The sequence below is a fragment of the Danio rerio genome, chromosome 7, assembly GCF_049306965.1.
Source record: "Danio rerio strain Tuebingen ecotype United States chromosome 7, GRCz12tu, whole genome shotgun sequence".
In the NCBI taxonomy this organism is placed as follows: Eukaryota; Metazoa; Chordata; class Actinopteri; order Cypriniformes; family Danionidae; genus Danio; species Danio rerio.
This window is the reverse complement of record NC_133182.1, coordinates 52,991,104-53,008,495: the sequence shown is the minus strand read 5'-3', so window position 1 is coordinate 53,008,495 and position 17,392 is coordinate 52,991,104. Positions and strand designations below refer to the sequence as shown.

The 17,392-nt window shown below is 35.6% G+C and overlaps 1 protein-coding gene across 2 annotated transcripts in view; it reads right to left on the bottom strand.

The window, feature by feature from the left end:
* Positions 1–17,392, bottom strand: part of col4a5 (collagen, type IV, alpha 5 (Alport syndrome)) — a 91,217-nt gene that overhangs the window by 29,608 nt on the left and 44,217 nt on the right. The window contains exons 7-25 of one of the 2 annotated variants that reach the window (XM_073906186.1): positions 17,330–17,383; positions 16,662–16,688; positions 16,484–16,564; positions 16,178–16,240; positions 15,484–15,519; positions 15,359–15,400; positions 12,403–12,495; positions 11,269–11,322; positions 9,705–9,761; positions 9,342–9,386; positions 5,806–5,859; positions 5,630–5,674; positions 4,900–4,993; positions 4,084–4,119; positions 3,290–3,541; positions 2,680–2,769; positions 2,396–2,466; positions 2,097–2,288; positions 428–593 (exon numbers count right to left, since the gene is read on the bottom strand). In XM_073906186.1, the coding sequence (XP_073762287.1) occupies positions 428–593; positions 2,097–2,288; positions 2,396–2,466; positions 2,680–2,769; positions 3,290–3,541; positions 4,084–4,119; positions 4,900–4,993; positions 5,630–5,674; positions 5,806–5,859; positions 9,342–9,386; positions 9,705–9,761; positions 11,269–11,322; positions 12,403–12,495; positions 15,359–15,400; positions 15,484–15,519; positions 16,178–16,240; positions 16,484–16,564; positions 16,662–16,688; positions 17,330–17,383 (1,552 nt within the window). Of the gene's footprint in view, positions 1–427; positions 594–2,096; positions 2,289–2,395; positions 2,467–2,679; positions 2,770–3,289; positions 3,542–4,083; positions 4,120–4,899; positions 4,994–5,629; positions 5,675–5,805; positions 5,860–9,341; positions 9,387–9,704; positions 9,762–11,268; positions 11,323–12,402; positions 12,496–15,358; positions 15,401–15,483; positions 15,520–16,177; positions 16,241–16,483; positions 16,565–16,657; positions 16,689–17,329; positions 17,384–17,392 lie in introns of both variants that reach the window. The other variant, NM_001123230.1, reaches the window with a different exon arrangement.

The window sequence follows — 17,392 nt, the reverse complement described above, 5'->3', positions numbered from 1 at the left end:
GAGCTCGTGGGTGGTGGGGGTTGAAATTTTGGGCGTTTTCCGGGATAAATACCAAAACAGGAGGGAGGCGGGAGATGGGTCTGAAATACGGGAGACTCTAGGAAAAAACAGGAGTGTTGGCAGGTATGCGCACACATACACTACGCACTCTGACTAATTCAATATTGTTGATAAGCCGTGGTGGGCATTTTACTCTGTCTCATACTGAACGCTGTCGACCAATCGCAACAGACTGTCATCCGTCCAATCAGCCCAGATTAGGAGGGGTTTGGGAATAAATGAATCGCTGGGATAATTAGGTAAAAATGAATGCATATTATAAGACAATGTTTGGAGACCTCCAAAAACAAAATATGACCTTTTTAATGTATAATAGGGGCTCTTTAAAGTAAAGAAAACTTTAAATAAACATTGCATTGTTTCTTACCTGGTAGTCCAGGTGCCCCTGGTCTTCCTGAAACACCCTGAATACCTTTTTCTCCAGAAGGTCCTTGAGGACCAAATCCTGGGGAACCTGGTAAACCTCTGTCTCCAGGAGGTCCTGGCAAACCAGGTTCACCGTTGGGACCTTGTGTACCTTTCAGTCCCAAACCCTGTTAAAAAATGGCTTAAATTCAGTGCTGAATCAGTGTTTTGCAAAGCTGTTAAGTCAAGTAAAAGTAGGGTTTCTCATTTTAGATGTGAAAATTAGCTTCATGTGAAAGCCACCAAGGGTAAGTTCACCCAAAAAAGAAAAATCTGTCACTGGTTAATCATCCACAAGTCGTTTCAATCCCCTGAGTCCTTCGCTCATCTTCAGAACTAAGTTTTCAGTTGATTGGAGAGATTTCAGTTTCAGTGGTTCAAATGTAATCATACAAAAGCACTGAGATCCCTTTTATGTGGCAAAAAACTACAAAAATGACTCTCTTCTCCTATATTTCATAATATCAGGGTTTGGGTTTACTAGAGGCAGAATGACATATTCCTATTAGACTCAGCAGCACAACACACAAGCGTTTTCTTACCCGTAGTAAAAATGCACCCTGGTTTGATTGGTTAATATTGGTGACCAAAGTTATTTGAAAAGTTTTTAGGTGCACAAATTTTTTTTTGGAGATTTGTATGATAAAGAGAGCTCTCTGATTTCACCTACATATTCATTTGTGATCCAAAGATGAACAAAGGTCTCGGGAGATTGAAAGCAAATGAGGGAGAGTAATTAATAACATTATTTAACAAATACTTTTCTGACTGCACAAATCCAATCTCCATGTCACCCTGTAAGATCTCAGTTATCATAATGTCAGACTGAGCAACAATGACGATGCATCAAACACAGACATGCAAGAAAACTCATCGTAGTTTAAAGTCATCCTTCCATGACTCAACCCAGAGTTTCTCAATCACGTTCCTGAAGGACCACCAACACTACATGTTTTGGATGTCTCCTTTGTCTGTCTCTTCCATTACAGGTCTATCAGTCTCTGCTATAGGGCTAATGATCTGAATCAGGTGTATTTGATTAAGGAGACATGGTAAAATGGTGGTCCAGGAACATGGTTAAGAATCACTGCTCTATACATAAACAACCTGTAGCTATGATTTTACTCACTGCTTGCCTCAATACACCAAAAAAAACAACAACATTTTTTGACATTTCTCCATGCAAAAAAATTATAATAATAAAATTTTTTGCTGCTTATTCAAACTACCTAATTATAAAGAACTGAATCAACACAATTCTTGAGATTTTTTTGGAATAACTTAATTGTTTTATGTTCAATCAACTTAAATTTGTAAAAAAAAAAAATAAGTTAACTTAATCGATATCTGTTGGTACAACATGAAGGAATTGTGTGGAATCCTACATTTTTGATTCTTGTTTAAAGTTGGACTGCAAAAATCTTCAGACACTGACAGAACCTCATTGGAGGGAAAATCTCAACGGCCATTAGTGAACGGCCATCAGCGAACATGTCAAACCAATGATCAAAGACCATGAGTTTTAGCCTAGGACTATTGGAGTTTTTTTTCCCAAATTTGTCTTAGACAATCAAATCATGGCTGAAATCACAGTGTGAGCTGGGCATAAAGTAAATTGAACAAACACTCACAGGTGGTCCTCTGAGGCCAGGTGGACCAGGCACTCCATCACGTCCAGGTCTTCCTTCGAGTCCCGGCAGACCTGGAGAGCCAGGAAAACCTGTGTCTCCTTTATCTCCCTTCACGCCAAGAACAGAGAGGGTATCGCCTGGGTCACCCTTCTCTCCAGGGAGTCCAGGGGAACCCTGAGGTCCAGGTATTCCCTAAGGTTGGAAGTATAAAGTGATTACTGTATGTACTTCTAAATCACTCTGAAGTATTTGCCACTTTAATCGAAATCTTATGTAATTAGGACGGAGAGAACACTCACAGGTGGGCCCATAAGCCCTGGTCCTCCCGGATATCCCCTGTCTCCTTTAGATCCAGACGCCCCAGGAGCACCTGACATAAAACAAGCACAATATTCAGCTTAAAAGCATCAATGTTTCATATTAAGTAGCCATTTATTCCTGAAAACATGTACAATTATAGATCTTTCTGCATTTCTGTTTACGAATTACACAATTTTATTATGTAAAACGGCATTGTACAACATCTGCAGGTTACAACTCATTATAAGAGAGAGTGCTTATTATTAGTTGCTTTAAACCTTACCTGGACTTCCAGGAGGACCTGGAAAACCTTGGGGTCCTGGGACAGGGTTTCCATTGGAGAAACAATTCACACAAGTCTCGCCTTTTTGACCTGCGACATTTGACATTAGAGTTCTTCAAACATCTAAAACTCTAAGTGTAAGTTCAGATTTAGGCTCCAACTCAATCAGCTCCCTAGCACCAGAGGTTGTAAATTAGTATGTTGTGTACACTAATTCTGCCACTTTTCAACCATTAAACTTTTATTATAAAATTATAAATATTTGCTAGATTGTACTTAACCTGTCTAGCTATGTTCCTTCATTTTAAATATAAATAAATAACAGAGTATTTTCAGAAAAACATATATTGCTTGACGTTATGTTTAATGATTTGGTTCATATTTTGTGCTTCAAAACTTGAAGCATAGTGAGCGTCGATCTCACAGATTTTCATGGTGCATTACGAGACTTTCAGTATGTGAAAGTTTCAGTGGACAGGAATTATTTTGCCATTGAGATAGCACTTAAAATAGCTGACTTACAGAGACAGTGCACAGACTAGTGAACAAGGGAGCAGATTAAGATGTAAGATGCTAAAGAAGATTTTCTAGTATACATTAGAAGACAAACCTTTCTGCCCACTATCTCCAGTAAACCCACGCTCCCCCTGCAGGCCTGGAGGACCAGGAAGACCACGATTACATTCTACATCACTGTTGAATGGTCCTGGGGGGCCAGGTGGTCCTTGTATTCCTTGTGGTCCTGTTGGTCCGGGTCTCCCGGGTGGTCCAGGAAGTGAGATTCCAGGCTGTCCCTCATCACCCTTTTCTCCTCGTTCTCCAGGCAATCCTTGTGAACCGGGAGGTCCTGGACCTCCAATTCCTATGATAAGACATTTTTTTCATTGAAGGGCATGTTCAGTACTGTTTCATGCACTCTGACTGTTGGACAATGAGAAAAAGCTAGATTAAAATAGATGTCGAATAAATGTTGGAGCTTGTAGAAAATTAATATACAAAAACGCTTGTGATGTTTTAGCTAAGTGTACGACATGAATCCAAGGGCTTGACTGTTTTAGGAGAGAATTGGTACATCTTTACCTGTCTTCTAATAACCTGATAAAACTAAATTGCAATAGGAATAATACAATACTATTCTATACTGTATGTACTCCAGCTTGGCATGAAAATGGCAGAAACTGTGTGTGTTATGACCACTTTAAATCGTGACTACATACATTCAAGGCACAGTTCACCCCTTGATGGTGATGAAATGGAGAGTATTTTTTTTTGTTTGTTTTCATTTGGGTGAACTATTGCTTTGACTGCAAATAAAAACTTGAAATTCACATATTAAAAATAAATGAAAAAAACTGTTGCTTAAAAATAACAAAATAGTAATAATAATTAATAAATGCCACTTACCTGGAGGACCCTGTGGACCAGGTGGCCCCTGAATACCTACCAAAAGACATAACTGGGTCAAATGCTGACACAAATAACACTGTGAAACTTATTCTTCTGGATAAACAGTATAAAAAACTAGTATAAAAGCGATTACATCATCATTTGATAATCACAGACCATGATTTAACTGTTCTTAAAGGAACACACCAATTTTTTTGAAAATATGCTATATTTACAGGTTATCTAGAGTTAAGCGGTTGAGTTTTACCATGTTTTAATCCATACAGCTGATCTCCCCATATGAGCACTTTTAGCTTAGCTTAGCATAAATCACTGACCATTAGCAAGTTGCTCAAGAAATTAAAAAAAAAGTTTTGATAATTTTCCAATTTAACGCTTGAGTTAAAGCTTAAAGTTGTAGTTACATCATGTACTGTACCATAAGACTTTAAACAGTGCTTTTACCTAGTTAGCTTGCTGAAGACTATTTTCAGGTGCTGCATAATATCATTGTGCCTGCTGCAAGCTGCAAATATGGTATGGCAGAAAGGTTCCTTAAATGACAGTTTAGTTCCTAGCTAAATCAGCCTAGAAAATAACAACTTTTCATTTTCCATTGGTCACACAATCAAAATCTTTTTTTATTTTTTTTTGCACGAGATGCTAATGGTGTAATTGGATTCAATGAAATTGGCTAAGCTAAAAGTACTTCCACCAAACCTGGACATCAGCTAAATGGATTAAAAAATGTAAAACTTGTTTAAAACTGTTTAACTCTAGGTGGATTGTAAAATGGAAAGTGGAGTGTTCCTTTTAAACTTAAGTAGTAAATACCTGGTAGTCCTCTGTCTCCTTTAATACCAGAGGGTCCTGGATCACCACGGTCTCCTTTTGGTCCTATTCCACCTACACCTGTGAACTGATCACCCTTGGAACAAAAAGGTTTAGTTTAATACTAAACAAATCACTGTTTATATATATATATATATATATATATATATATATATATATATATATATTTATGAGCAATATCACATGAGTAGCAGTGCGATATGGCTGTATATCGGCACTGGTGGGAGGCGTGCGATGGCACGAGGCCGCAGGCCGAGTGCCTTAGTGCCCCCGCCAGTGCCGATATACAGCCATATCGCACTGCTACGAGTGTGATATTGCGTTTATAAAACAGTTTGACGGCATAATTGTGTATATAAAAACAAAATCAAACATGGAGAGTTTCAAAAACCCTTTTGTATGTGGAACTACTTTCTTCCACATTGGATTCAAATCATAAGCTGACAGTTAAAACAGTTATGCAAGCATCTTTTAAACTTTAGATCTGTAGTGTCTGTTTTTTGCTGGCTGTAAGTGGGCGGAGTAATACACAAAGGCTGTAGGAGTTCTGATATTGCAGAATATTGCACAGCTATCAGCCAATCATATTTGAGAACCAGACAGAACTGTTGTACACACACATATATATATATATATATATATATATATATATATATATATATATATATATATATATAGATCACAAAATAAAACTGAAAAATATTCAACATACCCGGTAGGAGGGAGGTCCAGGTGGCCCTTGATCACCTTTCTCACCCTAAAAGTGTTAATAAAAGAATGTGTATGATTTTAAGCTAATTTAAAACGACAAAACAATCAGTGAGCGAACTAGGTTTTCATGAATGCTCAGCTTGTCCAGGGTTGAATTAAGAAATGTTCAGTACTTACTCTAAAACCATCTCGTCCAGGCAGACCAGGAGGCCCTTGGTCTCCTTTATCACCCTGTAAAAGAAAGATGACAATTGCAATAAAATATATTAGCAGCGTCATTAACTGCAATAAATAGAAGATAGTTTTACTTTAAATGCCAAAATGAAACTTGTAGAGGCAACCTGTGTAATTGTGCTTTATTATGGTGATATATTACATGTGCACATGACCTGCTCTAATTTAACAGACCTTGATTCAGTATACCATGCTTCATTATGTTTGAAACGAATCTCAGCCATGTTCTTATGTTTACTCACAAGCAGAGGTCACCCATTATCACTACAGACTCTCACACTATGGTGGGTGTGATTCTGCCAAGTAAGATGCGATCCTGGATTAACATCTAGGTTGATTCTAGAACATCCTTCCTGGATTACATCCAAATCCAAATGTACCTTATATCCACCTTTAACAGTAAATTTTTGCCAAAACCAGAAGGGATTAATCATTGTATAACAGTGATGTGAAGCACACAACCCTAACAGTAAGCCTAAACATAAGATAAACTGTAAAATATGCTTTAAATCTGACTGGCTGATTGGAATGTTGTTCCTGAAATATGTGCTACTATGTCCTGAAATTACTCTATCCCTCACACTACACAGACTATGATTAATTGAACTACCCCTACCATGCTCCTTTGCACATACCTGTAGCCAATCAGGGGCTACCAAACTGTGACTCTTAAACCATTCTGGGCCAAATATTGCATGTGCGTATTGATAGCTTTGCTTACCAGTTCCAGTTCTAATCTCCTTGAACAAACTCTGAGACTAGCCTAGACATAATTTCTCTAATTGGCATTTTGCTCATGTTTTTGGTTTTCTCTCTTATTTTTTATAATTTTGGATTTGTTAGCACCTCATTCAAACTTAAGCCTGTTTTTCAGATGACTCTTTAGTCTAGCCCTCTTGGATTATGTCTGCCATTGGTAAATCGTGCCTGTCTCAGAACTGAAGTATTTAGTCTCACCTGCATTAGCCCTTTGCTGTTATTGAATTATGTCTGTTATTCACTACATCTCAAACCAACAAAAGTTTACAGATGGATCTGCACGACTCATTTACACCCATTTTAACAGTGTTTCATTAAAAATGCAAAAACATTCAATATTTTATAAAAGATGCTGAGTTAGACATCTCTAGCTAAGCATCACTAAGATCGAATATCTTTTTGTGGACGTCAGAAACGGATGAATAGGCTCACATGATCCCATTCACATCAATGGCATAGCTGCTGAGCCTGTCTCATCCTTTAAGCTCTTAGGGAACCACATCTCAAAGGACCTGTCTTGACCCCCTCCAGCCTGGTCAAGATGGCTCACCAGCACCTTTTTTTCTAAAGGCAACTTAAGAAGAACGAACTATCCTCAGCCGTCTTGGTGGATTTCTATCGTTGCGCAATAGAGAGCATCCTGACCAACTGCGTCACAGCCTGGTATGGAAGCTGCTCTGTTGCTGAGCATAAGGCACTGCAGCCGGTGGTGAAAACTGCCCAACGCGTCACCTGGACCCCACTTTCAGTCATTGAGGACATCCAGAAAAAAACACTGTGCCTTTAGAACTCTGACTCTTTTGTCCCCCTCATACACCCCCTCACTCTCCCCATAATGTATACACTCCATAAGCCCTGCACTATTTAATATTTGCACATATTCATCTTGAATAGTAAATACCCCCTGTACCATCTATTGTAAATCTCTGTTCATAGCTAATTCAACCTGTATAAAATGTTGATAGTACATCCATCTGTAAATATTACCCATAGTTCTTTCTATGATTGCACTTTCAAGAGTTCACACTTAGCTGATGATTGTTTATAAAGCTTGTTTGGCATGCTGTCCCGGGACAGAGTCCTGAGCTCATATGATCCTCGTACCCGTGGCTCGCTCCCGTTTGCAAGGCGAGAAGGGAGTTTGAGCTCAGGTAGATCTCAAGAATTCCACCGATGTAGTAGCTAATAAACAGATAGTGATTGCTTAAGAGATAACTATTCACTAGAAGCATGTCTATGGTGCCAATTTGGATTAGTCAATTAACTTAGGTTGCATGGTTTTTGACGGTGGGAGGAAACTGGAAAACCCGGGGGATTCCCATGTGAGGGAGAACGTGTACACTCTGCACAGAAATGTCGGCTGGCTTGGTAAGGACTAGAACCAGTGACGTTCTTGCAGTCAGGCAACAGTGCTAACAACTGGGCCACCGTGCCACCCATCTAGGAAAGGAGGAGAAGTAGGGGTGGAAGGGGGGGATTCTTCAAAATGAAGATTGCTGTTATATGCTGTTATATGCTGATTGGTGAATTATAAATTGAATAATGCGGGGCCGACTGCAAGCAATCATAAACATGTGATCCTCTTGAAATTAGTTTATAAATAAACTTCACTTATAACTTATACATATATCCTACACTATTGCACTCCTAGTTAGACCTAAACTGCATTTTGTTGCTTTGTACTTGTACATGCGTAATTAACATACATTAACGTTAAATTTAATCTAAAAGTCTAATCTATAAATAGAGAGAAAAGAAAAAAAAAACGCTGGTACATTTATATCTATGAGGCAAGTATTCTATGTCTTCAAGTTTTAGTGTACCTTGAATTTAAATGGTACAGAAAAATACTGCAATTTTGCAATACAGTATGCATCATGGGCATGGAATTATTCCAAAAAATGAGTCACTAAAATTGGATAAATTTGTGTCTAAATTTGTAAACTGAAACGCATTTTAAAGAGAAAGTGTTAAAGGAGACTAGTGATTGTTTCATTGAGAATATGTTTAAATCTTGCTGTAAATATGTACTTGTTGTTTTGTTTTAAAATGCTCTTACTTAATGGTTGCTTCCTTGCTTGCTTGTCTTGTAAAAGACATTTTGGTAACACTTTACAATAAGGTTTCATTGGTTAATTTATTTACTAAGATGGACTAAGTATGAACGACACTTGTATTGCAAATATTAATCATAGTTCAACATTTACTAATGCATTAATAAAATCCAAATTCAAGCTTGTTAACATTAGTTAATGCACCGTTCACATGAACTAACAACAAACAACTGTATTTTCATTAACTTATGTTAACCCTCAGGGGTCTGAGGGTGTTTTGGGGCTCTGGAGAAGTTTTGACATGCACTGACATTTGTGTTTTTTTTTCAGTATCTTAAAAACATATGTATGGCTAAAGTGTGATAACACTGTAAACAGCACAAGCTGGGCTACAATAATACCTGAGCAGCATGTTTGTATGTGTTTGTGTTTTTGAGAAAGAAACGTTTATGCGTGGTTAGTGAAAAACGTAAATTTTGAAGTCACTAAAACAAGGCCGTGAACATTATCTAACATTATCACACACTGAATTAAATGTATTGTTTGTTCATGTTAGTAAATGTATTAACTAATTGCAACCTTATTGTGAAGTGTAACCAAGATTTTAAATCACAATGAGACTTTCTGGTTTAATGAAGTAAATAGTATCCATTAGTGACAGCTTACCGGATATCCAAGAAGACCTGGTTCACCATCTTTGCCAGGTTTTCCCTTTAAAAAAATAAATATATCACAGGATTAACACCATAACATGCTATGTTTTGTAATTAATTAAAGAGTTTGTTTGCAAAACCAGACACTTTATATAATTGAGATTGATGTTTTTTGTTTATAGCCTGCATTGAAGAGTACAATTGCAAAAATAAATAAATAAATAAATAATTTTTAGAAATCATGTTTTTACACCAAGTACTGAAGAGTTCAACTTAGAAAAAAAATATATATATATTTCAGAAAAATTCTAAAAATTATTTTTAAAACTCCTAAAATCTAAATGAGTATTTGGAGTTTCAGTGGGCTTCAACTTACCCTCTTTCCAGCCTCCCCAGGTTCTCCTTTCTCTCCTTTCTGACCTCCTTGTGGACCCTTTTACAGAAAAAAATGATTGTTTTTTACAAACAGAACAAAAATACCCATATGCATGATTGACATTTGAGCTAAGGGGGGCCAAATGCAAAAAAAAAACAAAAAAAAAAAAAAAAAACATTGGAATAAAAAAAAAATAAAATTAAGTTCACATTATAGTTTCTATATAGCCTCACATTAGTTTTTATATTTTTGTATGGTCTTAATTATTATTTTTTATACACCTTACGTTTTGACTTTTTATTTTAAGAGCATATAATCTAGACTGTACAGGAATATATATCTCTTTTACAATCTCAGGATAGCATAATAAAAACGATGCTATAATCATTAGGTTATCAGCAGTTGTGTTTATTACTTTAGACCAGAGATGCCCAAACTAAGCCTGCGGGGCAAAGTTGGCCCATGTTAACCTTTGATTTGGCCCACCATCCCATCTAGGAAGAGAGGGAGTATGATACAGATGGTTTAGAGAATGTCAATTCAAATCTAATGTGAATTAAATGTTTCAATCAAATGGTGTAAATTAATCAGATTTAGTTTAAATGTACATACTGTCACCCGATAGATGAGGACAAATCAAGGCAAAGGCAGATTTTGCTTGACTGGTATTTTCAGTATTACTCCACAGTGTTATAAATGTGAATTTATGTGAATGTGAATTATCGTTTCAAAAGTTGTACTGCATCAGTTGCAATTTAAAGTAAGTTTTCTAATAGGAAATTAGCCATGGCAACTTTAATGTAAAATAGTTTGGTATATTTACAGTATCTTCAGACCACGGCTCTCAATGATATTTGGTTTTTGGCCCCTCATACGAAAATGTTTAGGAACCCCTGATTTAGACTGATGTCCATCTGATATTTTTATTGAAATGTTCATTTTTTTAATATGTCAATTGGGCAAATGGGCTATAAAACATGCATTTAAGTCAAATTAAAAAGAAAGAGATGAACACAGACTGTATCACTTTTGCCATTCATTAGCACACAAAGTAGATGAATGTGTGACCATTGTTTTTTCAAATGTGTCGAAATAAAAACCCTAAACATGACCACTGTGCTTAAATCTATTTAAATAAATTATATTATAAATTAGGAGATATCTCAATATCTCAGAGATAAACTCTCTTGATGTACATTCTTTGACTTTTAAAACATCTTTTAACAGTGTTTCACTATATTCCTGTCAGGACTTTTGTTTATTAAACTGCAGCATAATAGCTTTTTTACATAATTAAATTAGCAGAAGCCAGAATGTTATTTCATTTATAAATGATTTATTACATTATTTATCATTTATTTATTTCATATTTATGCATAATCAAAAGGTCACACTGACCAACAAAGACATTTTTTAACCACAATTATTTAAAACATGAAAGCAGAAACATATTTAGCATGTTTTTTAGGTATACAAAATCACTTTGCCAATTATATTTGATGTGGACACCAAAATGGGACATCTTGTGTATTAATGAAATTGGAACAGAACAAAAGATACATACAGGGGGTCCAGGGGGCCCTGGGAAACCAGTATCTCCAGGTATGCCACGATCACCCTATTAAAAGACACACACACACACACACAAAATTAATTATATTTATATGTACATTTCTGCTTGCATGCAGTGCCACTCCAGGGCTCAAGACAATCAACAAACAATTCTGTGGTTAACAGATATGTACTAGACATCTAAACGTAGAGAGCTTGGCTAAAACAAGGCTAAACTTGGGCTGTCTGTGAAAATCTAACAGACAACTAAGAATAGTCCAGAACTAGACTAGTGGTCAAATGGAGCGATTAGACAAACTTTATATGTAGTCATTCATTTCTGTTCATTTGATGACTACTCTAATTTTGGCCTATTTTTAGACGTCTATTAGATTTTCACTGACAGCCCAAGTTTAGCCTTGTTTTAGGCCAGGCTACTATGTTTAGACGTCTATTAGGCATCTTTTAAAAACAAAAAATGCTTGCTGGGAATATAAAACAGCACAATTTGTAAAAAGCTACAACCACAATTGCAACAATCCCACTACCCCAGTAAAAGAGAAGCCTAAATTTGCTATGAAGAAAAAAGCTTAGTACAAATATAATTAACCAAGGACTGAGTAACAGTAAAAATGTAGTAATTATATCATTAATGCTTTAAAATATTTAACAAATTAACAGTATTCAAACATTTGATATACATGTAACTTTTCTGAAAATGTTTTTTGTAAATGCTTCTATAGTAAAGTCATGGTAATAGCTGCTAATTTGATTGATAGGTGTTCTTTTTCCAACCAGACAACTCTGTAATAAACTATGCTGTTAATTGGTGAAGTAAATGATTGCTCCAGTAAAGTGCATTGGCTTTAGCTCACACAGCCCTGCCTTTTCATTTGAACTAAGTGATTAATGGTTTATGCTGCATGAAGTTCAAACAATTTGAGCTGATTTAATTCACTCTTTGGTACGTTTGCTGATGTATCTCAGAACCAACAGAATGAATAAAGGTTGTTACTCGCAGTCTGAAACCACTGAGAAACATTTTTACTCTTTGTCAGTGTGTGTGGCAAAAAAACAAAGAAATCATTGCTTAAAAACTTCCTTGGGCTGTGAGTCAAAACATATTGAAGCAAAGAGGTAAGAATACCTTTTCTCCTTGTTGAATGACTGTATCTGGTGAACCTGACACTTCACCAACTTGTCCTGGTGGCCCTGGAGGTCCTTTTAATCCACGGTCACCCTGCAAACATAAACATAAGCACACCCAAAAATTTTAATTCAGCCATCATTTACTCATCTTACACTTGATCCAGTTGAATCAGTTTGAGTTTCTTTCCTTTGATGAACACAAAAGAAGATATTTTCAAGAATGTTGGAATGAGGTATACTGTACGCATACAGACTTTTAATTTTCAGACAGCCAGCCCAACAGCTTCTGGTGAATATTTTTATTACAAAATCGCCAGGTTTAACATCTGTTTTCTTTAAAACTCAGTAATCTGCACTGCCTGAATAATATAAGATGTAAAGTGGGTCAGATCGGACAAGAAGCACAACATTAAATTCCATTTCCCCCCAACATGTCTTTAAAATATGATAGTTTAGTTTATGCCAGTATTTTGCAATGGAGTGTCTGTGCAAGCTTGCTGCCACTGATGGTATTTAAACAGAGTTTACATGCTTTATCAACTTGTTTTAAGCTTGAACAACTAAACGAATGCTTAAGTTTATTTAACTGAATGTATTTCAATTACATTGAGATGCTGATGTTGTAAAAGGAACCCTATGAAGTCGAAAATAGTCAAATTAAGCTTTCACCGGACGTTTACAACTGGCTGAAAAACACCAGCTGGGTATATAGCCCATTGAAGAATTAACTTCCGTAGAATTTTTTTGTTTCTACTATGTCAATGGATGTCAATGGCTGAGAATATCTTTATGTTCAAAGAAAGAAAGAAGTCAATAAAAGTTTAAAACCGCTTAAATGTGAGTAAATAGTGGGCAAATGTTTATTTTTGAGTGAACTATACCATTAAAAAATTTAAATAAAAATGATGAGTGTTGCTTAGTGCAATTTATTTATTTATTATTTTTTTGTGAGATGAAAAATACAGATGGAATAATAGAAGTCAGTCCCAAAATACAGAATTAGCTGCTTTATAATTCAGAATGTCATCGAATTTGGCAGACTTTGGATTGATTAATGACTAAAAAAAACATAATAGTACTGTAAACATTAATTAATAGGGACTGCACTGTAATGAATATCTGTAAATTGACAGCTTTCATGTTTTTTTCTCTCACTTATTTAGGCTTTGAATTGCATTGTGAGACCTTGATCTTCCTTCCAATAACCATTCCATAAGTGACTTTTATGCAAACGTTTAATATAGTTTACTTTAAAGTGATATAGTGTCTGGGTTGGTGTTGTATATTATGTTGCAAAAAAAAAAAAGCTGGCACTACATTTTCTGTTATTTTACAAACTTGGTTCTCTATACATTATTTCTTAAATATCTTTAATATCTTGCCTCAAACTACTAAAACGTCATTAAAAGTCACTCTGTAAAAATGTAGAGTTGAATTTTCCAGTTGACAGAGCAGATATCAACATCCTTTAATAGAATTCACAACTGTATATAAATGGAAATCACAAAATACGGAAACAGTTAGAGTGCAGCGTCCACAAAAAGACAATTCGAGCATGAAGTCTGCATGTCACTGTGAATAAATAAAGTACTTTTTTTAAAGCAAGTGCTTAAAAGGACAGATACATTAAAAACCTCAATTTACTCACCATTAACTCAAACTCAATTGGTTTTCAAACTTTTATGAACTTCAAGAGTTCACACATAGATACTGCTTGATGCTATTTGCAGATTTGGCATGCTGTCCCAGGAGAGAACCCTGAGCTCGGAGATACCTGAGCCCAAGGCTCCCACCTGGTCAATAAAGCATGTAAAGCGAGTATGCGATCAGGTGGTTCTCGAGAGCTCCCCGTGGTAAAGGAGAAAAGGGGTGGATGGGGGGTTTCTTCGGAAAACGAAGATAAGGGAGTAATTTTTTGCTAGGCTACTTATAGTGAGTATGGATTAATCTGATTGGCCAACTAATGATTGTAGATGAGAGACCAGCTGCAGTCAATCATATCACGTGCTCCTCTCGAAATTAGTTTGTGAAAATTCACTTAAAAACAGTTCCAACTAATTAACCTCTATGTAATGTAAAAGAGCATTGGCCAATGTCCAAATTCTCTACCTGAGAATGGTGAGTGGTATTAATCACAACGATTTTCAAAGTTAACAGCATAAATATCAGCTCAGAACCTGATATGGCTGTCTGAAAGCAGGCATGTGATTTAGCATAAACAAAACACAGATAAACAGATCAAATTCACACAAGTTGTAAACAAGCAACCAGGTCATCCCGAAATTAGAGTTTTCCTCAAAAGCATTAAAAAGCTATCCACATATCATACGCACACACAAACTCACAAAAAGCTTCTTAACCATAATCAGATGAGACCAATATTACTATTGCACAGTAAAATGTCCTTCTTAAAAACAATAACTTGTTTAATTAATAATAAGCAATAACTTGAATAATTAATTACATAAATGGTATTATATGTTGTAGGGTTCCTATACATTTGTATTGTTATAATCTTAATACATTATTGTCTTTTGAGGACAAGGCTTTATTTTAACTGTTAAATTTAAAGAGATAGTTCACCCCCCAAAAAATCAACTACTCACCCATCATTTGTTTAAAACCTATTTGAGTTTCTTTCCTCTGTTAACACAAAAGAAGATATTTTGAAATATGCTGGTTTCTTGAAGTCACTGACCCTTAATTTTGTTTACTACTATGGAAGTCGATGGGTCCAGCAACCTGCATTCTTCAAAAATATCGTCTTTTTTGTTTAACAATTGAGAGAAACTCAAATAAATAATGATGAGGAAATTTTAAGTTTTGTTTAATTTCAAAGTACAAAAAAAAATTACGAATCTGGAAAAACAAAAATTTAAATAATCTGATTTGGAGGAAAAATGTAATAGATGTTCCAGGGAATAGCTTTTATAAGCAAAAAGCAATTTGTGTACCTTCTCTCCTTTGGGTCCTTGGAAATTCAATCCCATGTTTCCCTTCAAGAAAAAGGCAAATATTAGCATTAAGACCCATCTCAGACAAGTAAAAGTTGACATTACTTAATTCTGTTAGCACTTACTTTTGGTCCCGGTGGACCAGGAGGGCCTGGGCGACCCTGAAAAGAGCGGAATTATATAAAAAAAGAGTTAGTATAAATGTTTAAGTATTAGTATAACTATAAAGTGTAATTTAATCAATTTATTTAAACAATGTGCATGGTAGGCATGAGACAATAAAGATTTTCTAGGTATACCTCGGTTTAGAAAAGTCAAGGTTTTAAAACCGCTAAAAATTTCTGTAATACTATTCCTAAAGTATGTGTAATATTTCTTATATATATATATATATATATATATATAAACATTTTTAGGACAACATTATCTACAGCAGGAAGAATATCAAAAGATATTGTTTTAAATGGTAAAGAAATCTGCGTTTTTGAAACTAATGAAGACAGCTGATTTAATGATTCATTTGAATTTTTAAGTCTGACATGTTTACTGCTTCAAAGTATTTTAAATATTTAAAAAAATTTAATATATTGTGTTCAAAGGTGAAATTTTTTTTGTTTTTTACCCATTCATTTAAAAATAATAAATTTTAGAGCAGTAACCACAATACCATGATACTGTGAAACCTGTGATATTTTTATCCAAGGTTATCATACCATCAGAATCTTATGCCGGCCCATGCCTAGTGCATGGTAGAGTTTATTTGATTACTTTCCAAATATTTAACTGCACGTATGAGTGATACTGAAATAAGAGTCTTACCTCAAACCCTTTTGGACCAGGAGGACCGATAGGCCCTTGAAGACCTGGGGGTCCGGGATCACCCTATATACATCATGACCAGACTGTTACACACAATATTATGGATGTATTCGCAAATTTTATATTTCAAGCTTCTCAAACTATGAAAGATATAGTCAAAGTTTACAAGATATTAAACTGTTTAGATGTGTTTAATGTTCACAAAGGCATCTATTAAATCTAGATATGAAAGTCTTGCCTTGAACATTTATAAATTTTTCCATAACCTGAAAATATCCAATGCTATTGTTATCTGTAAATTCTCACCCTTCTGCCTGTAAAGCCATTAAAGCCTGGAAGTCCATTTTCTGAAATGCGGTTAATGTCGATGACTTCCCCAGGTTCTCCCTGCAGGAGAAAATAGATGTTATTTGCAAACTGATTTGCATAAACAAAATCTTCTCACTACAGTGAAAATATGTCTATTATGAAATTAAATACTTGCTTTTTGTCCTATAAGACCTGGTGGACCCTGTGGATACAAGAAAGTATGAATTAGTTTAAGAATAATTCAAACACGTCTTGAAATGTGCAGTATGCAGGTGTGACACCTTGTGGTTGACATGGGTATTAGCGTTTTTTTCACCCAGAACCCTCCGACAGGACGCAAATGCAGGTTGTTAGATCGATGACATGGAGCATTTCACTTAAGGCTGCTCATCTAATGTTTATATCTGTAATATTTGTATTGTTGGCAATTAAAAATCCACCTCATGTGAATTTTTACAACTGAATCTGTCACATTTCTGAGGCTGCTACTGTCCTCCAGAGGACGCCATTTTAGCTGCACCCCATGCTGCATATAAAGGCATCTTTCATTACTAAAGTGAAATACACTTTTTTTCTCCTCGCCAAGGCAACCTAGGGTGTTCAAATAAAATTGGGTAAACTAGCAGTGGGTGGGTTACACAAGACATTATGACACAAAACACATAGGCCTACTTTTAAAAGAAACTAACTGATTTAACATTGTTTTACAGACAAACAAGTATGTTCATTTAGTACTTAACATTCACCAAAGCATCTTTAAAAGTCAAAAACGTACACACAGCACCTTAGAAGAAGAAGATACTATGCCTTCAACTTAAAAATGTGACAAAAAGTAGCACTTACTGGTTGACCATCTAAACCTGAGCGACCTGGATTTCCAGGGAATCCTCTTTCACCCTGACAAAG